Raw genomic sequence first — 23526 nt, forward strand, 5'->3', positions numbered from 1 at the left:
AGACGCCACAATTAGCACCCATCTTAAAGAAGACTAATCATTCAATTATCATAATAGTAATACCAGGTTAATATTTACGTTGCTTGGTTCAGATATCCAAAAAATTCGTCCTCATTGGGGCCAGGCGCTGGTTGCCAAACGGTTACGCGCCCTGCTGCATTCTGACGTTCATCCTTCTGATATAGCTCAGTCTCACCGCTTCTGTAATCGCGTTCAGGATGCGTACACAATCAGATGTTGCCCACAGGTTTGTAATGGTGTGATGTAAACGGAAAGGAGCACGCATGTGAACTTTACCCTAATACAGACATAGCATATATATATACTGGTTGGTGATGACCCAAAAAAAGTGTTTAGCAGCAAAAATTTAGTCTACAAAATCCGCACCCATCGACGAAGCTAGAAGATCGAATGATTTCGGCGAGGTATCTTGCTGTCATGATACCTACTGATACCGGTACAATATTTCAGTTCGACACGACAAAAACTGTTTCCAATTGTTACTAATAATGAAAAAAAACCGGGTCATATTGAAGACGTTAAAGAAACGTGTCGGGAAGAACCTTTATGGAAGCTCATTGTTTATTACATATCTATATGTTCTTCGCATCAATTATAATTAAAAGTATGACATAATCTTGATTAATTAATTAGGTGCATGGCATTGTACACGACACCTTAGATTTCGTGCGCAGGATTATCACCACGGAAATGAACAGCGCCACTGATAATCCGGTACATACATATATATATATATATATATATATATATATTCTGTATATATAATCATCAAATATATACGGCAGTTATATGTTCCATTCCAATTAAAATGATACATAAGAATGATAATCACCTAGCGTACTGTAAAACGTTTTAAAATTTACGTAAACAAGGGTTTTCCCATCAGAAAATTGTTCGCTGCTGTTTATAACCTCATTATTTTTGTGCACGCAATAGAGCCCTGCGAATTATAACGGCCTAGCAAATATAGGCCTTACATTTCTTGTCTGATAATTGCGTTATATTTTGGAATAATACTCCTTTAGTTGGTATTCGTAGAGCGCAACGAAATTATTTCTGGAGGAAACTTCCACGGCGAGTACCCAGCAAAGGTTAGTTAGATTTCGAAATGAGTCTTCTTCTTCAAATGTCCTCAGAGCATTATTTTAGCTTTTTCCATTCGAACTATTCGCATCTTTCCAAATCACACGAGGCGTTCCAGGTAGCGGCTCCACTTACCCTGACTGAGAGAAAAAAAAACACTAAGAACACACAGTGTATATAACATAAGTTTCGACTGATTTGTTTTTGTCGGCTTATGTTACAGGCACTTGATTATTTGGCAATTGCGGTTCATGAATTGGCTTCAATGTCGGAGCGGCGTATCGAACGACTGATTAATCCGGCTCTTTCAGAACTTCCCGCGTTCCTCGTCAAGGACGGAGGGCTCAATTCGGGCTTCATGCTTGCACATTGCACGGCCGCTTCTCTCGGTACCCTTTAATAGCTCACTGTGCTTGTTTATCTTGATCACGTTCTATAAGTGCTACCGTACTAGACGAAGTAAGTGAATTGACCTAGAAAACTTTCAACTGTTTAAAGATGTTCATGTAAGTACCTGACATATTTTGCTCGTCCCATTTTAGAGCTTTGTTTCGTCTACGATTTCGGGTTGGCATAGTGCCCTAAAAGGGCCATTCGTTAACGTGACCATCACATAACTAATCTGTATATGACGATACTTTTCAAAATCGGTGCCCAAACAAACGGAGATAACGCTATTCAAGTCGTAAGTAGAATTATATGAACGGCATAAATGAACGATCGTAATCATTTTGTCACTGGTTTATAATATAGTTACAGAGAATAAAGTTCTCTGTCATCCAGCATCGATTGACTCCATACCAACAAGCGCTGGAACAGAAGATCACGTATCGATGGGAGGGATGGCAGCGCGGAAAGCACTCAAAGTAAGTGATAGTCTTTTGTCTGGGTCGATTTCCCGGATGAGCTGTCCCCATATTAGGATTATGAATAGCTATCTCGTATTGTACAATGGGCCTCGTAGTAGCAGTGCTTGCCTGGTTAGCTTAGTGACACGCGCTGGTCCAGGTGTGTGCCATCAGGGATCGGCCGCTTGCACCAATGCCTAAGGGCTTATTATTACCGGACGTGTCACTATGAGAATACATATTTCTATAGCATTATATTATGAAACGTTCCTTTACAATAGCTTAGAACACGTTTTGATTTATTCTAGTGAACTTTAAGTAAACATTTAACAAAATCACCATAAGATACGACATGGGGTTTCGGGGTAAGTTCGAATATGGTTTGGCGGGCCGTTCGTCGAGATGAGAACGTGTTCATCGGATATCTTTGCTACTAAAAAAAAGTCAGTTACTTTTAAATGAAACCGGGATGTCATCATGGCAGAGGCAGGAGCTTCTTTTGCTGTATATAAGCTAAAATTAGCTATCCTCCAATGTCTTCTTGCCGGACAAACCTCCGCTGAAGTTATTAATCTATTAAGCCAACAATCTGTGCCATTGCTAGCCGTTATACGGCCTCGCTAGAAGAACCTAAAACAGGTTTTCATACGACAATATCGAAGATCTGCAATAGAGACTCGACTGGCGATCAATCAATCAAAAAGATTACAAAGGTCTATTTCTGATGGACTTGTCAACCGGGAATCAGCGACTGCTTTTCAGGCAAGGTTATGTATCTCTATAAGGTCCCAACTTATAAGAAACGTATAGGCGTTGTGCACTTTAAAAGTGAACGCTTGTTAGATTATTGGGTTTTTTAGTCTACTGTTAACCCAAAATGTATGTCTGTGAAACTTTTTTATTCGTGATATATTTGACCGAGCCTTCTGAGCGTGTCAGTTGCTATTGCAAGATTCAGACAATGGAAACTTATAGAGGTGACTTCTGAGCAGTTTAGATACCGGATTAAAGTTTTAATGGTAACGAATGGAAGCTACGTTAAACGGCCACATTTCGAACGGTTCCATTTAAGTGCGGCTTATACACAAGCGATTTCGTACCGGTTCATCCCGTACATCCTGTATGCATATAAAATAAAGAAGATTAATTGGTGTTAATTACGTTCTATAGGTTGTCGAAAATGTCGAGCACGTGTTGGCAATCGAACTTCTGGCCGCGTGTCAAGCCATCGAATTTTTACGACCCCTCAAGACAACTGCGCCGCTCGAGGCTGTGTACAACCTTGTGCGAATAGTTGCAAAGTACGTCGACCGCCGCATAAACACACATAGAAGTGTGACTGTTATGCATTGTACTTCTACTACTATTGTTCTTACTATTTGGGCCTTCTGAAGTATAGTTTTACTGCTCCTATATCCGGCCAGTGATGTAAAGCCATATAGGTACATGCGACCAAGAACATAGATTAATATTGCTCCATTTCAGAGCGTGGGACAAAGACCGCTTTATGGCTCCTGATATCGACAGCGTCACATTGATATTAAAAGATGGCCGTGTTTGGGACGCTGTAAAGCCATACCTTGATAAATTTCTCCTCGTCCAGGTAAAGACAATCCAGATCTTCCGTACGTTTTTTACGCTCTCACACAATGACACGCCTATACAAACTCCTGTTTCCCTTTCAAAATGAAGAATAATGAATGGATAATTTACAATATAAGTTTACATGATCCCAACCGGAAACTACTTTTCCTTATTCACTTTCTATTGCTCTAATATTGAAAAGAGCTGTAAGACAGGATATGTTGCCCGTGTCGACATTAGCTGTAACGCTATGGTCGAAGAAGGCCTAGATTCCGGGTGAACGTACTACGATTTCAAATTTCTTTAGGAAATCGAAACGCGAATGCCATCTCCAACTTCTTCTCAGCGAGGACTAAAACGGGGTATAAAGCAGCAGTATAACGTGCAGCGCACCAAACAGCGTTGCCAGGTGACACGTGAGGTTAAAGGGTCAAAAGACAGCAAAGAATCGAACCGCAATGATCCGGCGGCTGCAGGCGATGATGACGACTTTTAAGCGGAACGTTTTTTCTTTTTTCATAAAGGTCAAAATCATGTATGAGTATGATACAGCGTTTGTCAAAATATTTTGTCTCTGCACGCAAATGCGAAGCATCTAACATTCAAACATGTTCCGCATTATACACTATAGGCGGGAGGGAACAACGTAGCGTTCACTGCAGCAAATGTATCGAGCAAAACGACCTGAACTATTAAAATGGGCAAATTTATAAAATTGAAAAAATAATCATTCAAGGTATTCCTACATTGTCCTGAATCTGTCCAGTTTTTGGTCCTAATTATTAGTCCGTTTTTCTCCCTATTTCTTGCTGTTCTCTTTTCCGTGTGCTCGTTGCAACGCGTCTGAAGCACCCGTATCCGAAGACAACGTAAAAAGACAACCTGCCGAAAAAATTCAGCTTGTCCTAACTATCCTGAAGCGGAAGGACGAAATGAGCAGGCTTTCGTTGAATAGGCGTACACGTGTTTCTTGATGTAATGGCTAGAAACGAAGGTATACTCTGATCGTTATACTCCAAAGAGCTATATCGTTCTCGATCATTTAAACAAAAGCATACAATTTCAAACTACGGACGCGATGCTTTAACGACGATCTAATTAATAGCGATTTTTATATAATAATCACTTTGCGATAACACTGATAATTAGCGGAATACTGGATTCCACGGGCTGCCAACCTGTTACCATAAAAGCAACTTGAAGAACTGCTCAGGCGGTCCTTAGAACCTCAAATGTGCATAGATAGCGACAGCTTCGGTAGGTTTCGTAGAAAAGATGTAATATGGACATTTGAAAATTCGATGGACTAAAAAAACTTGGTTTTTATTAAAAGTAAATCCAATGTGTTTTCAATTATGCAATAGACGTTGGTATAACGTTGTAATGGTAAGCTCACAAATGTAATAGATCTCATAGGAATCGTTGCAGAAACGCTTTTTTGGGTTGTGAGCGAGAAGTGAAAAATGAAATGAAAACGTGGTTTCAACTTGTAGTTTCAACTTGATATCAGTACAGCTTATCAACTTTCTAATGCGCACCGCCGTTGCTTTTATCTAAGTATGAGGAGAGCTATCAAATGCAGTCCGAAGTAAAAGCTCGGTAAATTACAGAGCTCAGATATACCGAAAAATGTCAACGGAATTATAATAAACTTCAGACTTTCTTTCGTTGTGTTGTGACACCTTTTCCGAGAAGCTCGCTGTCGTCGAGATAAAACTGGATGAGCAATCGCTCTCAGGCTATGAGCGTCACACTAAAGACAAATATCTTGCCAAAAGTACAATTGAGCTACACCCATTACTACCTTTTATCTGTAAGCTTTTTTTAGAGCAAAGAAGGTTACAAAATACTTTGAAGAACATTTACCTACGTCTGCCTGGCACTGGCCATGTCATTTTGTTCCTACATAAACGAGAAGCAGATATTCCGTGGTAGGTCATTAGATAAACATACTGGGGCAATTATTCGGATATACCTTCCGCTTTACTTGATTCTATCCAGCTTTGCTTAAATCCTTTTGTAGTGGTTCTATGTCGGTAGCAGATCCCTGGTCTCCTTTAAGAGTGCCGTACGGGGATACTTATCTACAATTACTGTTGTGTAAAGCAACACGCATGACATCGCATCGATTAGGATTATGCTAAGTAAACTATAACGTACCGTTTGCGATTAAGTCGGTCTTTTCTTTATGACCGACAGACCCACTTCTAGGCAGCAGGTATGAGATACATCTCTACCAATATCCGAGACTCCATATTGTGAACGGAATCGACGCGGCCGAACCACTTCGATAAGGTCGAACTCGTTTACTGAAAAATATACTATCTATCTTCGTAGCAGTCTGAGTAACGAGGTTCACTTGTAAGTTCCTCTAGGCAGGCCGTAAAAATCTACTTAGTACAGTTATTGAACGACAAATTGGATGACCTTTCAAAATTACAGAACATATTGAGCAATGGCCAAACGTAACTTCGAACTGCACCGATTTCCATGGCCACCAAATAGCTGACAGATGTTTTCTACCATTTACTTTGTACTGCTTAGAATGAAAGTATATATTTTTTTTTTGTGAGATACACAAGATATAGCACAGTAGTTTGGTGTACAAGCGCCTGATAGATCTAAAATCATAGCTCTTGACGATACTTCGTCTCGCTTGACTATTAAAAACTATCAAGCGCACTATATTGATATAATAATATGGATAGCCTTCAATGAAAACATCCCGATTGATCTCCATAGGCAATTGTAGGATGAGTCGTTTCGACAAATTTCAAAAGCAAGATGGGATAGGCCAATTTCATATCGAAAAGCGACATCTGTCCATTGGCCGGAAAAATGGCTACGAATAAAAAAGCTGTCGTTTACAAATGATTATAGCCGATATCGTTGTCCGATACTGTTTTTCCGTAATTGGCTGAAGTCGTTTCCTCTTTGTTTTGGTTTATTGTATGTAAAAATACATTGTACAGTAATGTAAAAACCTCTGTACAATAAGTATAGGTGATCCGTACTTGTTCATCGCACATCGGCAAGCCAAAATGGTTTAATATGGTCGTTGTGCTCTGATAAGCCAGACGTTCAGCCGCCCAATGTTTGACATGTATTATAATTTGCTGCATAATTTAATATCTGTGATATCTTGCGCTTTATAAAAGAGAGAATGTGTGTCCTAAGGTTCTTAAGGGACATCAAATAAGAACGCACACCGGACAGAATTATTGGTTACCATTCGATCCTAGCAGAGTTTTCTGTTTTCTAGATATTTGCATAGCGAATAAAAATCGAGCTCCTGGCAGCATTATGGAAATATATCTATCTATGACTTTACTAACACCCTGAGGAACTTAAGCATATACGCTCCGAAGTGATCTGGTACAGAGCTTACTCCCGTATCTACTGGTATGTTTTACTTGCCGGAAACGGAGAGGGTTTTTAAAGAGGACGATACTAATATTAGTATTAAGTTGAATTAGATAAAATCCGGTCTTCCGCGGATACTCAGCTAGTTCTTCAAAATTGTGCGTATCTTGATTTCGCACTGTCCTCTAGCAATTCTGAACCGACAGGTTAGTTTTCAGAAAGCGTTTCAGTATACGATTAAAACCAGTCAGATAGGTTTTTGCACGAATCATGCCTTGACCATGCACGATTCAAAGCTTAGCTTGAGGCATCCGTTCTAATGATCATGCTTTAGATTAGAACGGCACACTATTAATGGTGCAGTTATCAGCCAGCCGTTTCGTTCTTGTATAGAATCGAAACGACGTAATGGTAGAAGGAACGGACAAGGACGGAAACAGCCGAGGTGCCTAAATTCTATAATAAGCATATTGGGTCATAACTAATGGGCTAATGAGATTGGGTGTTAAGTCGAACTTCATCAAGTTCACTGAAGGCTTGCGTTAAATTCTTCGAAATTTGAAATGAACTGATCGTGCAGAGTGGTCCATCGTTTATATGACAATGCTAAGAAACTAGCGAATATTTCAATAGATTTTTTACCTGCCTTCTTACCTAAAAACATATAATTGCGAGTGCGAGACTCAAGTCTATTGAAGCAAAGACGTAAGACTGATTTTGACAAAGAATCAGGTTATGTGGCATATTGTAAAATTGTTGAATCTTTCTTTGGCATTTTATTGAAAGGAGAAATACTGAGTAAGAGAATAGCTTAGTTTCCTACTGTTTATTATAAATGTACACCATACAATAAGTAAATATTTCAGTATAGATGGGCATTTTAAGTTAGGTGCACCTTTTTTCAATCAGTAACTTTAAAGCGGTGGGGCTTTACTAGCGCTTTCTGACGTCGTACAGTTGCGTACAAGTGTGTCTACCTCCAATCAAATCCGTTAGTATATATATATATATATATATATACTGATGCAATATGAACTATCGCAGCTCATATTGTATCAGTTATGAACCATGTTCATAAGAACCACTATATAAAAGTCGAGAAATACTGATATCTTGAAAATTACTCTTAAACCAAATGTTAAATTTATAGTTAGAGCTTAGAAATAGTTAGTTTTCAGTTCTCAGAGAAATCGAGAAATGTCAATTTCAATAAATTAACAGTGTACCCCAAGGGAAAAAGAAGAAGAGCATGAACGACAATGGTTCATCAAACATGGAGAATTTCCTCGAAAACTACTACTTTTAACTACTACTTTTACACATTTTCATATTGCGCCTACAAATAATTTTCTAATATAGGTGTCTCGAAAATTCTTAGTAGGGTCCCAGCGACCTACCAAAAATTAGGCCAATAATTTGTGTCAAACAGACAAACACCCGAACGAACGAACGAACACAAGTTTAATAATGAATTCGATAGAAAGACACCGACAGCTATAACAATCGCGGGTTACCGGTGCAAAAGCTCCACTGAATGCGATTGAATGTCTACGATTTTTAGGATGACACCTTTGTGTTTCAGTGCCCGCCACAAGACGATTTTTCCTGGCTTACAAACCAATGATTGAATCCTGAGTAGAGCCTATAAATACAATCTTGCCAATAAACAGTACCTCAAAGTTGAGTGTCAACTGGATCTAGAAAAACATTTCGATTGACGAGCCTGCGCTATATTCTATGCGACGATGATGATGATTGAAAGGAGTATTTAGGACCTGCATTTATTTGAGGAGCATTTATTTAATGTCTGCAAATTGAGAAGGCGCCTTAGTACTCGATACGGATTGCATGTGTTTGAGAGATATACAAGAATGATTGAATCGCCTTATTACTGACGGCACTAACAAGGAAACATCAGCGTTACATGTATAAACAGCTTAGAAATTGTAAGCAGCTCAGTCACTCGTAGCAGTAGGCAATACAACGCACCAAATCGTTAGTAGTTTTCCTCGGAAGTTGCGAACCGTGAACGTTAAGGAAATTTCAACGGTACAAATGGCAACAGAATGCACACATCGTTTAGGTCTAACCATCCCGAACCGTCAATGTCTGTGTTGGAATCAAACCCTGCGGTACCGTGATTTTACTTACTCTAACAAGGTACGGGATCGTATCTCAAGATACAGTTACGGTGTGAGCGCTGGAACCTCCACAGTGATGCACATGTGAATGTCTGTCAAAGCTGAACCCTGCGCCTGTCAACTCAAATCTACCTACCAAATAACCGGCAGCTTTCGCTGATAGACCTGTCGATCTAAGCGAATGACGTAAAATTATGTAGCTGAATTTGTTGGCATTTAGGGTTTGCTCTGGTCGGAAGGAGTTTCGGTGACAGTACTAGTTCCTACACACAGCGTGCTTGTAGCCCCGTATGTTACTAGTTGTAGCAAAAAGGCAATCATTAAAACTCAGAAAGGTAGCTCAGTAATTCGTATGTACATCTGTTACCACCCAGCGGTTACTTCCACTATTATAAATATATCCGTTTTGCTTACGATCCGCCTTCGAAGAATCATAAACTATCTTACATGAAAAATCATTCACGGTATACGGTGGATCCTAAGACATTTTTCTAATAATGGTCCGGCAATAGCTAATATCTGTTATAGGTAGTATTAAAAACAGATCAACCTCAAAAGCTCTAATGTGCTAATTTGTAAGGGGTTTTTTTTGTACTGACCGACACATCTAAACTCCCTATTTATGATGACTAGAGAATAAGGAGATAACAGCATAACCGACAAAGGGACCTGTAGCAATATGAAAATAGAAAAAGAACGACCTAATTGCCTTTTAGGCATACAAGGCTTATTAGAGCATCTACTCGTCCTGTACGTATATTTAGGTAAAATTATAAGACACAATCAGCTCTACCACGTACGGGTGTTGTACTCAAGATACCGTTACAGTAAAATCTGACGCGCGCAATTGTCTGTGCATTCATTCATTCATTCAGGTATGTTCATTTGCATTCGTGGATCTCAATTTGCTGCAGTTTATAATAATTTAACTTATTTTTTTGAAAAGTATCCAAAATAAGTATCCGCTGAAAAGAATCCAAGTAATCCTAAAGAGAATTGGCATGGGACAACGAAACGTCGCAATTGAAAGCGAAGTCGGCGATTCTGTCCAAGACCCTTTTTTGATTAAGAATAAAATTAAATAGTAATCCTTAGCAACTTATTAACAATATAATATTATACTATATCTGTCGAAGACCGATAATCTGACCTTTCAACCAAAACACTTCAGGGCTGTTTCGAGACAGCCTTTCGCCCAGCTAAAAATTTCTATATGATTTGGCCAAAAATCGTGCAGGGCTTTTACCTCTGTAAGTGCTATAGAAATTTTAGACTTCATGTAGCTTGAACCTTGTTCATTTACATTGACAAAGCTTCTCGCGTTTATTAAGCGATATAAATTTCTTGTGAAGACACCACCCTGGCCTACCACTGCACTCGCCTGACAAGAGGCTCGGCACGTAACCCAACAGCACGACTCAGTTAGTGATAACTTACGTAGATTAGGCGTCAGCTGATGTTTTCTTTCTGTAAGAAAAAAGCTAAGCCTAGCAATTAAGTCACTTCTTCATAACAGATAGCTATATTCAAAAATGGGAATTTTGAGCAGCTGGTATTAGCACGCCTTCATCGTTAGCTGACGACAGTTTACACGGTCACGATTAACTGGGTGTATTGCTTGGGCTGATACGTCTCAACTACTGCAATTGACTGAAAAAACCATGCTGAATATTAACGATGTATCTGGATTAGGGCACGATAAAGAGATTCTACCAGCTTGTTTCTTACCGGAATATATTATTAAAAAAAGAATTATACGTACACAACGAAAAGAAAGCACCATCGTTGTATGATAAGTGGCCCATCATAATGGATCCACACTTCACTGCGTCTGTCAGTCTCGGCAGGACATTCTCACTGGAAACCAATTGAAAGGAAGTTGGATTTCCGCTAAACTTGATGGCTATTGAAATTAATACATGGAGTTCTATTGACCGCATAAGGACATGGTTACAAGAAATTTACTGTAAGGAACCACATTAGCAGATCATGGAATAGAAGACATTTGCTTACGATCCATATATTAAACCTACGTTGATGGTTATATATAGATATTTACTTAACGTTTTAACATTAAACAAGTAACATCTTTGTTTGTGAGAATTTCGGGAAGAAGCACGTGTGACATCGGCTTGACGATATTATTATTATTATTACTACTATTTATAATAATAGTAATTAAATCATGATAAAATAACAATTCGATGTTTCTTTATAAATCGCTGTTCTTCACTACTTCATCATAAGAGGACGATTGTATACGGCGAACCTAAAAAACTTCTATGCCTTATCGTTTTTAAGTTCTAAAAAATCTCTTTACCGTCATGATGGGTAAACCATAGAATGTGCCGGAAAACTGCACAAAGACCATTATATCGCCTTTGCAGCTGAAATTGACTTCAGTCTCTTTAAAAGTTCCAAGCCGCCGAAAGCGTTTTAGTTAGGGTGGAACGTCCCGAAAATCTATGGGAAACAGCACACACGCACACCTCCTAAAGCCCCCATAAGCCCTTGGCCGATATGTGTATTTAAATTCGTCGTATCTTTGCTTCTCCTGACTCCTGACCGTCCTCTTTCGTCGGTACCACTGTATTGCATTTATCAAAGACCTATCAGGACCTAATACAATTAAAGGGATCGCGTAAGAACTAGATAGGAATAGATGTACCGCTTTTCGATTTTGTACTGGAAATTCACAGTGCGTCCACATCTAATCTAGATTTGGACCACTACTAACATATGGGTCAGTGTCTACACATGTCACCATTCGATCATCACGGAGGAAGATACGTATCAATATAGCTCTTTGAAGTTCAGCTGATTCTGCTTAAAATAGCGGCTCTAGACAATTCAGTTGATTACGGAAAGTATTAGACTGTAGGGCTTTGTCAAGTGCAAAGTCTGTAATTAAAATAGAGCAAACTTCTCCATAGAGAGATAAACAGCCTAAACTCTGTGAACAACATAAAACCATAGAACCATTCAAAACCACTGGATTTTTTCTTGTAAAAAGCCGGACACGGTATACTCGTAGTGCCTTTCAGCAGCGGCTACCTTTAGTGATAGTCGTTTGCCATTTCTAGAATGGATAATTTAGATCTTGCTTTTGTGATTTCGTAGGGCAAAAATAGGCGTATTACGTGAGTGCTAACGTTACTAGGCGTGTCAGTAGCGACGGCGACAGTCGTTACCCTTGCTTACGCTCGTTCTATGCCAAGGGTACGAAAACACTAAGCTATATATCAATATATTGTCTTGCTTCCATCTCTACGCGTTTAATTGGGGGGCAAAATAGTAATTGATCGTACGAAATCATAATTCATGTAGAGAAAGACTCCCACGATGACTAAAACGAGAATAAGCACCACTTGAATCGCTATGACGAGTAGCGCACATCTATTTGCATGGACTCTCTTCCGAGCTACCTGTAAAACAAATAGCGGTGAGACAGTTCCAGTGACGGGTTCCACATTTCCCACGATAAATACGTATTTAAAGAACAATATATGATTATTATGAGTATTAAAGTTTCGCTAGTCCGTTTCGCTTGGAACTTTATTCGGGCCAAACTATAGGGCAACTACTTCCGCGTGGTCACACGACAGAACTTCGGTTCTCAACTATTCTTCTAAATCTAGTCGTTAACTAACTGGCATCGCTGAGTAATTTGCTCATATCCTTCATCTGTAACTGTATGCGACCCGTACCGAAGCACATGGTCAATCATCTGTCAACATTTATCGAGAGTTGTAGACATCGTTTGTGTAAACGATGGTCTAACAATACTAGCAATAAGCGTACAGGCCGTGAGTAATTGACAATACTTAGTAATAATAGACGGAGAATAAATACTCTTAACGGCAGTCGTAATGCTTTGAAATTCTGCGTCACATATAGAAAAAATGTCATCAGGTAACTCTAGCACGATCATCTTTCATTCGTTGTAAGGGGCGGTGGTAATGATGGAAACAATCTTGGCATTCAGTAGGAGACACGGGCTAACTTGATAAAAAAAAATTCCCTAGTAGCATTATTCTATTATAATTACATCACGTCTACTATTGGATAAAGACCTGTTGATAGACCTAGAGCTTGAATAAATTTCAACCAAACAGTACCTTGACGGCAACGTTAACCCCCTTCTCGTTTCGACGGCCTCCAGATTTAATGTCATCTGTACGCGTGATTTCTGTTGTTGTTGTTGTAGTAGTCATATCAGAGGTAGTACCAGCATCCTTACTGTGTTGGGTATTTGCTCCGCTAAGGCCGCTTTCATTCGTTTGAGTATGCGTTATGGCCGATGGTGTGGGTTCGAACGCGTGCACCGACATCCTTTCTCAAGGTGTATTCTACTGTCAAATGGCAGAAGCGTAAAAGTTCTCCAGTGAATACTGCTACTAAATCAACTTGCTTTGTCGAAGGTAACGGATAAGGTTAATGAATGTTTTTTCCGAACCTCACAAATACTTCTACAGATATGTAGAGCGATAAAAATCAGACCCGAGTACATTCCGACCGGAACATCCTATGAGGAAACAGTTTTTAAAATTCCCTCTAAAAAACTTCGTTTTTGCCGTTTCGTGATGAAAGTAATGTCTAAGCCGAGATCTAGATACGGTTATAGCGGCAATGGCCTATGCCGTCCTAGCAAATGAACCAACATGATTGAAACATACTTGCATTCCGCGTATGCGATTTCTAACAGTGGAACGTTGAGATTCGACTTTATACTATATGTCACAAAAGCTATAACATAGATTTTCGCCTTAGCATCCCACTAACAGAGGATACTTCTCAGGAGGTTGACAAGAAAAAAGCGTACGCCTGGCATCTTTGCTGCAACGAAACTTCCGTTCATTGGTTTACAAATGGACTCTTATGAGATGTTACGAGCCCGTTTAACAATGCCCATAAACATAAGTTCGCAACGTCTATAGGCGCACCTGATTTGTTAAAATAGGCTAGTTGTCACAATATAATGCTAATGTGCTTCCTAACAGATTTAGAATTACTTCACGACGAAACGCTTTAATATGCGGTTTTAAAAAGTTCATATCACCCCTATAGATCGGCCAGCACAGATGGAGCTAGGTTTAATCCTAGAGCAAGGTCCGTGAAAGGAACCGAGATGAAGCCTTTAGTCCCTTTATCACTGAAACATTAATTATAGAGGCGTTTACGTATCCCGCATAGAACATCCTATATGCAAAAGTTCCTTAAGGCTTAATATTCAGTTGCTATGCGAGAGATATGCGGTGAGTTAAAATGTTCCGTGAATACAGTTAAATAAACCGTTCTTGACTTTAATATGACCTGACTATTCTCGCATGACGCTGCCCGTCAGACTTTTAGATTTGTTAATTGAAAGCAACGAGAGTTAGCTGCCACTATCCGATGCCTGATTTTTTAATTCAGTTGGTGAATGTGGTTCGATGTGTCCTTCTACTATACTAGCTGTGTCTTGGAGCCTTGATTAATATCCAGGCCTCAGCGAAGGAAAGATACTCAGTGCAATTCAAAATGGCCTCATCATTGTGGCTTGGCTGGCTAATCTAGCTGTCCTAGTGTTGCTGATATTGTCTCCTTTCGTAAAAATAGATTCCGGCTGCAAACTCTCATTATATTTTGGTTTTCGTTTTGAAGAGGATCTTAAGGCCACGAGACTCTGCCCCTGATCAGTGTTACCTGATTCAATAGAATGCTCACTATTCAGAAATGGAATATTAAGTTCTAACGGTTCTTCTGTAGGTGGAGATTTTGTCCCGGAGGTCGGCCAGGAGTTAATCTTTAGAACTACGACAGCTTCTTTTCGTGATAATTTTGTATATAGATTAGCTAATTAATTAGCTGCCATGCGACGCGTATGGCAGTCTCACGTTGATTTGCACTGATCGAATCGGTTAAATGAGCGGAACTTTCTATGACCAATACAAACACCAAATGTAATCATCTTGTGCTAAGATATCTCATTCATACTATATACATATGTATATATATACATATATATACACGTGCGTACTGGGGCGGGCAATCTGAAGCAATGTCAAGCGGCTGTAGCAGACGTCAAACTTGAAACACTTATTTTTTTTGAGATTTAATAAAGCGTTGTAAGTGCGTCGCGTACATGACACGGGCGATTGCTTACAGCTCTATTTACGTAGATACACATGTATAGGATGATTTCATGATGCGTGTGTGTCTGTTTTTCTATCCGCAGACCCGTTATCATATCGTAACAGGATACAACGTCAAAAGCTCGTATGACGCAGATTCTCTATGAGCGAGCAGTGCTTCGAGTAATAGTCGTATTTTGTTTTCCTGTTATTGCATCTTTTTGCTGTTACTAAATTAAACCTTGTATACCGATGAAAAGATATGAAGCTTGCGGTGCCTCAAGATAAGCATTCTCAGCTAGGTAAGATGCAACCGCACTGTCCCTTACCCACAAGAACACAGACAGGTACTTGACCATGAGGTTGCCGTCGGTGTCACGTCTGTTTGACACTGGGGTCGACAAGGCGTCAACATGTTTCGACATGGTGGTAAGATTGCGCTTTTGGCAAGTGTTGTCTTCTTGGTACTTATTCGTGTTGAGATAGCCGTTTTTCTGTCGGTTACAATAGCCGTTTGCCTTACTGGCATCACTTCAATACACCAAACGATCCGAGTGCTCCGTCGAGACTTTCGACTCCTGTACCGCTTGATTGGAACGAAGTCCTTGATCCGAGCAGCTGTGCGTAATGACATGACGATTGCAGAGTTTTTCCGCGCAACAGTATCACGGCACCCGAATAGGATTATGTTCATCACACGCGACCAACAATGGACTTACGCACAGGCCGAAGAATACACCAACCGCATAGCAAATTGTTTTGCTGAAATGGGTTATCGCAAAGGAGATACCGTTGCCCTGATCATGGAAAACCGACCGGAGTACATTCTACTTTGGTTAGGTTTGTCAAAGATCAGGATCGTTACGGCGCTCATCAACACAAATCTCCGTTCAAAAGCCTTAGCTCATTCTGTGTGTATAGTCCGTTCTAAGGCTGTAATTTTTTCACCGATGTTAGCTACGAACATCAGTGGGTCTCGAAAGGAACTCGAAGTTGCCTGTCCAGACCTTGCGTATTTTGCCTTCGGAAGCTGCCCAGAAGCTGATGATTTAGGCGCTGCAGACATTAGCAGGGCAATACTTTCTGCTGCCGCGTCGTCACCGCCACTTAAGGGTGAATCAGATGACACGCTGATGTATATCTATACTTCTGGGACAACGGGTTTGCCCAAAGCGGCGATTATCAAACAACGCCGGTATGTCCAAACTGGACTTTCGGTGACACACTTGATTCCTGTAGGTAAAAATGATGTGATCTACCTTTATCTGCCGTTCTATCATATGGCCGGTGCTTGTCTCGGGGGGTCACAGCCGCTAATTAACGGAACTACGGGAGTGATAGCTATGAAATTTTCAGCCTCACGATTTTGGAAGGAATGCGCCCAGAATAACGTAACTGTGTGCCAATACATTGGAGAGATATGCCGCTACCTTCTATCGCAACCCAAGCGGCCAGAAGATCACCTACATCAAGTGAAGCTTATGTATGGAAACGGCCTTCGAAAAGAAATTTGGGAGGAGTTCCGTGATAGGTTTCGAATTCAAAACATTTGCGAACTCTATGGATCGACTGAAGGTACTACCAGCTTACTTAATACCGACAATACGGTTGGAGCGATCGGCTTCTTTCCAGTGCTTGATAAATTACTCGGAAAATACGTCCCCATGAGAATAATTAGAGTGAATCCGGAGAGCGGAGTGCCAGTGCGAGATTCGGAGGGCCGTTGCATCATCTGCAAGCCTTACGAACCAGGTGAGATCGTAGCTATCATTGGGACCGATCCACTGACAAAGTTTGATGGATATGCTGATGAGAAAGCGACGTCTAAAAAAATTTATCGGGACTGTTTTAGTAAAGGTGACCGAGTGTTCTCATCGGGGGATATTGTGTATAAGGATGAACTGGGTTATGTGTACTTTAAGAATCGAACCGGGGATACTTTCCGATGGCGAGGCGAAAATGTGTCTACTACCGAAGTTGAGGCTGTGGTAACGTCCTTGGCCGCTAACCCCTCGATAGGATGTGCGGTGTTTGGGGTGCCTGTGCCGGGAGTTGAAGGTTGCGCCGGCATGGCAGCTGTCACTGATCCTCGCCGAAGCCTTAATTTACAATCACTACTTGAAGGGTTCCAAACGATGCTACCCCCTTATGCCATTCCGATATTTCTTCGAATAGTCTCTCAGGATGATACGACCGGAACGTTCAAAATGAGTAAAATCAAACTCCGTAAAGATGGATTTAACCCAAGTATCTGTTATCCCGACCCGGTTTATTTCCTTGATCTGACGGCCAAACCTCCACGATACGTTCCAGTAGACCAAGCTATTCTTGAAAAAATTAATAATGGTCAGGCACGACTATAGACGGATATTGCTCTTATAGAAACTAGGTTTTAGCATAAAATCTGTCTACCTGTTTAGTGATTGCCACTTTTATTAAGTTATAACTGTGTCAAATAAACGATATTAAATAGCCGAACACCTTCGAATTTAAGTGCTAACGTTACGTTTGCTAAAATCAAGTATACTTGCGAAACCGAACGTTTCAGCTAAGTAGAACGTGTTACATACTCAAGTATTTTTGCCGCGGATATGACCAAGTGTTAGTAGCTGAAAAACTCGTGCTTAGGTCACTCGATTTCCGCATGTAAACATCACCTCGCCCTGTAATGTAACGAAATCGTGTACGGAAAATGACCCGGTATCGTTATTAGGTAGGCAGCTTTTGGCGTGAATAAAGATATCCTATTCTACCGTAAGTTATCTTGGTTATATAGTGACTTTTGGCCAGTTCAGTAGATTAAATTTGAAATTTGCTCAGCGATTTATTCAGTGGTCGGATTACTACGCTCAGATTTTCGCTTACAGTTCAGCTCTCCCTGAATCTTTGTGTGGCCGTTCGGCCGCGAAGCCAATTAGTTTTACTATAACATTTTGTAAATCAATATTTGCCCCTAATTTGCATTGAGATATATGTATATACATAACTACACATTTTCGTTGAACGTTCTGAACATTTTGAATTGCGTACCACAAAACCAAAATATGACATTTTTCTTAATTTGACAACCAATAGTGACCAGCGTGATTAGTTACAAAACGAGACATTCTTATGGGACCCTGTACAGCTTATAAAGTCATCCTAAAGTTGAACGCGTACCTTCCGATATCAAGCTAGCACGCTTGCGGCCATACACTGGTCTTATGGTTTACCTCTTCTATGAGGGACGAAACAGAACAAAGGAATTGTAGGACGTAATTTAAAGATTCCCGAGAGCGAAAAGGATACTCACATAGGACCAGGTTCTTTTTTCTCTGATATAATAATCACAACGTTTCAGCAGAAGACAAACTGCAGCAACCTTGCATTAAAGCAGCATCACAGCCTCAGAAAAATGAAGAAGCGTTGCTAAATTTATCTTAACAAATCTGTCAAAATTCGTTTTACGAACAATTGTAATAGGTCTAGTACTAAAATAACCCAATATCGCGTTATATGCAATAACAAATGCCGAGTAAGTTTCCAAAACATGTGCCTCACCATCGTCTGCAAACATTTCGGTCTGTAATAGATACATATATATTTTTAATATGTAGTTGATTACTTCTTGTGCAACGGCGCTTGAGCAACCTGCTTAATGTATAAGCAGCTGTCCATGCCCGTATACAGTTAACGCAGGCAAAAAAGTATCCGTAGTCGTCTATTCGTGCTCCGTGGGTATACGGTAGCGTTAGCTCTAATTCATGTCACCTATTTTCCTCAGAGTGTGTACATATTAGGATGTTCAACCAAATCAAATCGAACTTAAATATTTCTTAAATGAATGCACATATATGTTACAGGGCAACGATTGTTAATGGTAACACTCTTGGTATTACCATCATGCAGTTTCTGTAATAGCTAGATCTGTACTACGCGTAAATAAAGCTAAACTAATGAAAGCAAAAAATGCTTGTCATTATTTACGTAGATATGTATCTTAGCAAAAAAGTATTAAAAATTCAGATGTGCCGATAGAACTGGTAAAAAAAAAATACAGTAAATGCAAGATTTGTTTGCCTGCCAGAACAAGCCTTCCCACGAAACCATTATGGATTCGATAACATATTGCGATTTTAGGTGACCGGATCTGTCTCCTAAACTAGATGTCCTTATATTGAAATAATTATGAATGCATCTGAGTATACTTGGTGTATTTTTATATCCGCTTTTCTTTGTAGTTTCGGTAACATATTTGAATGAGAAGTAGACATTCGTCATTGCGATCTCGTTGGTAGATCAGGTTGCGATTAATATAATTAATATTTTAACGTGGACTGTGATCCCGAGCTTGGACCAGGGACTTCGAGCTTTAACGATAGTTTGTTTGCTACTGGCCCTCCTCGAGCGATCGAGGTCATCTCAGGTACGGCCCCATATTTCACGATATTTAACGTGTCCGCAAAGCGAGACCTTTATCCATAGATCAATAAAGTATATGCTTATTTTTCTTCTCTAGCTGTAAAGATATTTAATTCTACCAAACTCAGTAGTAGAGTCTGGCAGATGTGATCGCGCGGTATAGCGGAATAAGGATGGAATTACTACAGCATCTCTCGTCATTTGAATTTTATTTCTAATGCGTTCGGTTTGATAAGAGCCGTTAAAATTATTTTGACGATTATCGAGACAATACGACAGGCGTGATTCCTTCATGTACAAACTACTGTTTCGTTAATATTAACAGCAAATTTTAAACTTTTGAGCATGACGACATGTCTGGTGCCCACTTTATCGTCGTGGTTCAGATTATTTGGGCATAGAGTTCTGGCTGAGTAGAACAGTTTTTTTCAAGGGAAATATGGCTAGGTTTTTGGTCTTGTGCTCGTAATGGTATGCAGTGGTCACGTGTGCATCTACAAAACTTCGTGTTCGAAGCGACCAGTCATCTGAAGCGATAGCTAGCGTAAATATCGGACTCGACCTTTAAGGCGTTTATCTGAAAAAAAAATGCGCGTTCTTGGTATCTTGGCCGTAGTTTTTTACGTAACTGACGGCGTAACGATACTTTATATAACCCAATCTATACAAAGGCAGGTACTAAAAAGCCTCTTGTAACTACGTAACAACGAAAACAAGCTGGGAATTAACCAAACATATTGCTAACCTCCCAGAACTGTTCATACAAGCATGTATAATGCTTTGTGTTTTCAGTAGCTTTACTTGGGTGTGCAGTGTTTTCATGGATTCGGTTTACATTTATCGGACGTGTAACTGCAATTAGAGATATACGTCTAACGTTGCTAACAGTACGTTATTACCTGTCCTGAACGTCCCATATTATGAAAATAGTATTCGTTTAGAAAATAGAGAAAACAGTTGCCTAATATAATAGGGTATCTCAAAACTTTTCTATGAAAGAGAAAAGTACCGCGCAACTGTAAGCCAATCCTAACAAACTTTTCCATTGCAGCATTATTACAGTTGAACTAGTGGTCTGAATTAAGATTTTTTTATGTCCTGCCTATAGGGCCAACTCTGATAGTGCCGTTGTAACTTACTTAATATACATCTTTGCCGCATTGATGTAGCCGCTATCACCTGACAGACAAAAGTCAAATCAGTGAAGACCGACGGAACGTTATCAATTTTCTCGGTACATGTACGTTTTGGTTGCAATTTATCTTCTGCAAATCCGACAACAATTATCATGTATTCGCTTTGTCTATCACTTGATTTCCCTAAGAAAACCTGTAAAGTCTAACTGCTAGTATCAAGAGTGTTGTATTAATTATATAAAAATTCTATAAGCGTCTTAAAGTTATGCCAATTTTCACCAGAACCCAGTCAGCTGATATTATGCTAGCTACTAGCGTTATCGACTCTTATTTTTACATTACTATTTCTATTTTTTATTATATATATATATATATATATATATATATATATATATATTATAATCGAACTTAAAATGATGAGTGGTGGATTGCAGCTTGTGAGCTGAGCTTTGAAGCGTTAAGCTTAACCGCGTAAATATTAGGTTGTCATAGTACGCCATATATAAGATCGACGTAGCTCATTTTCGAACAGCTCTCTCCGGTACCTTAATATTTTCTGTTGTTTGTCTTTACGTCACACAAAGGCTACCCCATTAAATTCGTTCTATTTTGAAGATGATTGCATGAATGCTAGCGGAAGACAAACTTTAGAATGAATTATCTGAAATATTCATACTATAAGCTAAATGAATATATACCTTTGAAACTATTCAAATAAGGCGCATCTTATATGGAACTGGATCACTTCAAACCAAGTTACATTGCTGATACATAAATTTACCAACAAGAACATCAGTAATGATGCAGGGAGACCTTCTTGTCTTTGACTGCCTTCTTGGTATACCGTTCTCAAGTTCGGCCGGACAGGACGGTCTTAAAAGCTTAGTTTCCAATTTTGAATTGGGCGGTTCTTTCTTCAGCAGATTATCGAATCACTTGGTATCGAAGTATCGGCTTTTCTTCGAATCTGCCAGTCGACTCTAGTCCTAAATCATAAGTGTCGTTTCGTAGGTGGCCGATCTCGCAAACGTACGGCCGATACTGGTCATATAATGGAAATGCGAATGCCAATGTCAGTCTTTATTGCACGATCACTTCTCGCAAGTGCTGTCAATTAAATAATTAATAAGTGGTGCTGTGATGAACTGTATGTGGTTCTTTTAGGGAGCCCTGTGGAAGCCCTGAACGAATTTGTAAGGGTGATGATAGATCGTAACACACTATTGTACTGTATAGACTGACTGAAACAGAGAACAAACACGACTCACAAAAGCTAAACGTAAGTGGATATGAACTTAGCCGACAATAGCAATGTTAGGATAACTGAAGCCTTATTAACTTTCTCTCTGACACAACGGGTTGTCCTGACTGTCGCCCAATTAATAACTAATTAACAGCGTTTAACTTACTACAACTTCTGGCGTTTCCTATTTGAAGTAAAGAATTTTCATTTTCAAAAAATACTAACTGAAAGTTGAGTATAAACTCCGTGATTTTCAAAAAAAAAGAAGTCGGTTTCCGAAGCAAACATTGTTAGATGTTTTTATTATGAAACCCATAATAGTAATATGGTTTCAACCGTACACGCAAATACGTATGTGTCACAACCAGATGCGCTCAATGAGTCCATATAAGCCGACTGTTAAAAATTGCCTATCTGCTGACAGACATTAATTCTTGCTAGAAAAAAATGCATAAATGCTTTTTTCTATCATGATTGTTGTGGCGCGACAAATTCATACTTAAACTAACAGAAATAATTTGCCATGAAAAGCCAAGCTTGATTCTTATCTGAGAACTCCGAGCGAGTCGCGAATTATACATTGAACTTCTAATTCACCGTTTCTTACACCTGACTAACCCAATTTGTACTTATGGCTAAGTTAAAATCAAGGCTTCGATGGCTTGACAACGACACTGCATGCTATCCAATCAACAACAGAATACCTTTACAGTTACGTGTCGGATTCGAAAATGCTTAAGCCCTATAGGAACGAAGAATCACCTCATATGTACATCGGTGCTATCTCGTCGTCAAGAAATACTCACCAGAGCAAATCAAATGTAACTGGAAAAACAACAAACAATAACAAGGAAATGAAAAAGACCTGTAAGTGGATATGTTACGCGTACCGTCACCCACGCATGTTCTGCGTACGAAACTTTGCACTATTCGACGAAATTTCGATATGTCGACCCCTTCATGAAGGACTGCGTTTATAGACACTTAATCAGTCTTGGCCGTATCGAGAATGGAGTGGCTAGTACTTCCAAAAGCGACTGCTGCTACCGGTGCTGGTGTGACGCTTGTTCTAACCATTGCACCGTATTCTAGGGTCTACCGTCTGCTTACTGACAGTTGAATAAGAACATATCAGGTTGATTCCGTATCTTACGATGCCGCACAAAGGTAGGCGAGGCCCTACTCGATAAAGCTCGTTTCCCTAAATACTCCTGCCCGGCGGCAGCACAATTATTACTAGAAAATACGAAGTATCGACCGTACCCACACCTCGCCCTCCAAAACGACTACCACAGTTGCATTTCTGTCACGATTTAAAGTGGAACCATTGCGAACGGTAGTTCTCTCACCACGGCAATGGCAAATTACCGACGCTGCTAGACCACCACAGCCAGCGGCATCACGAGTCTCACTCAGCCTTTGCACCGATTCGCGCAAGTTTCCGTTCACCATCGCGCGATGGCGCTGCGAGCCACTCGCCCGGTAGCAGCACAAGGCGCTCGGCCGATGTTCGTGCCAGCCGCAAAGCTCGAGCCAACAGCGGGCCGCGTATAGAAGGCATCCTGTGCAAACACATGGACAGACCCTCTCTAT

At 40.0% G+C, this 23526-nt stretch overlaps 3 protein-coding genes and 1 pseudogene across 9 annotated transcripts in view; 3 read left to right on the plus strand and 1 right to left on the minus strand.

Moving 5' to 3' along the window:
* LOC111269262 (histidine ammonia-lyase) overlaps window positions 1-4873 on the plus strand; it is a 14113-nt gene extending 9240 nt beyond the window's left edge. For 5 of the 6 annotated variants that reach the window (XM_022848724.2, XM_022848726.2, XM_022848721.2 and 2 more), the window contains exons 12-19: window positions 93-247; window positions 655-735; window positions 1047-1112; window positions 1328-1493; window positions 1858-1970; window positions 3123-3253; window positions 3438-3555; window positions 3844-4873. In XM_022848724.2, coding sequence (XP_022704459.1) covers window positions 93-247; window positions 655-735; window positions 1047-1112; window positions 1328-1493; window positions 1858-1970; window positions 3123-3253; window positions 3438-3555; window positions 3844-4032 — 1019 coding nt within the window. In that variant the 3' untranslated portion in view covers window positions 4033-4873. The remainder of the gene's footprint in view (window positions 1-92; window positions 248-654; window positions 736-1046; window positions 1113-1327; window positions 1494-1857; window positions 1971-3122; window positions 3254-3437; window positions 3556-3843) is intronic. The other variant, XM_086972030.1, reaches the window with a different exon arrangement.
* A 5445-nt stretch (window positions 4874-10318) lies between these two features.
* LOC111269261 (uncharacterized) lies at window positions 10319-13704 on the minus strand. 2 transcript variants are annotated; one of them, XM_086972031.1, is made up of 4 exons: window positions 13159-13702; window positions 12349-12465; window positions 10803-10897; window positions 10319-10507 (listed from the first exon to the last, which is right to left on the minus strand). In XM_086972031.1, the coding sequence occupies exons 1-3, from the start codon at window positions 13369-13371 to the stop codon at window positions 10895-10897; spliced, it is 333 nt and encodes a 110-aa protein (XP_086828157.1). In that variant the 5' UTR covers window positions 13372-13702; the 3' UTR covers window positions 10319-10507; window positions 10803-10894. The 2 variants fall into 2 exon arrangements, with proteins under 2 accessions (XP_086828157.1, XP_086828158.1); XM_086972032.1 differs by lacking the exon at window positions 12349-12465 and having other exon boundaries at window positions 13159-13704.
* A 1248-nt stretch (window positions 13705-14952) lies between these two features.
* Window positions 14953-19102, plus strand: LOC111269263 (long-chain fatty acid transport protein 4 pseudogene; annotated as a pseudogene).
* Window positions 19103-20260: 1158 nt separating this feature from the next.
* LOC111269256 (uncharacterized) overlaps window positions 20261-23526 on the plus strand; it is an 84587-nt gene continuing 81321 nt past the window's right edge. The window contains exon 1 of the transcript XR_002685676.2: window positions 20261-20441. The gene's annotated coding sequence lies outside the window, so the exon portion shown is untranslated. The remainder of the gene's footprint in view (window positions 20442-23526) is intronic.

This window comes from Varroa jacobsoni, unplaced genomic scaffold (genome assembly GCF_002532875.2).
Source record: "Varroa jacobsoni isolate VJ856 unplaced genomic scaffold, vjacob_1.0 scaffold_1369, whole genome shotgun sequence".
NCBI lineage: Eukaryota > Metazoa > Arthropoda > Arachnida > Mesostigmata > Varroidae > Varroa > Varroa jacobsoni.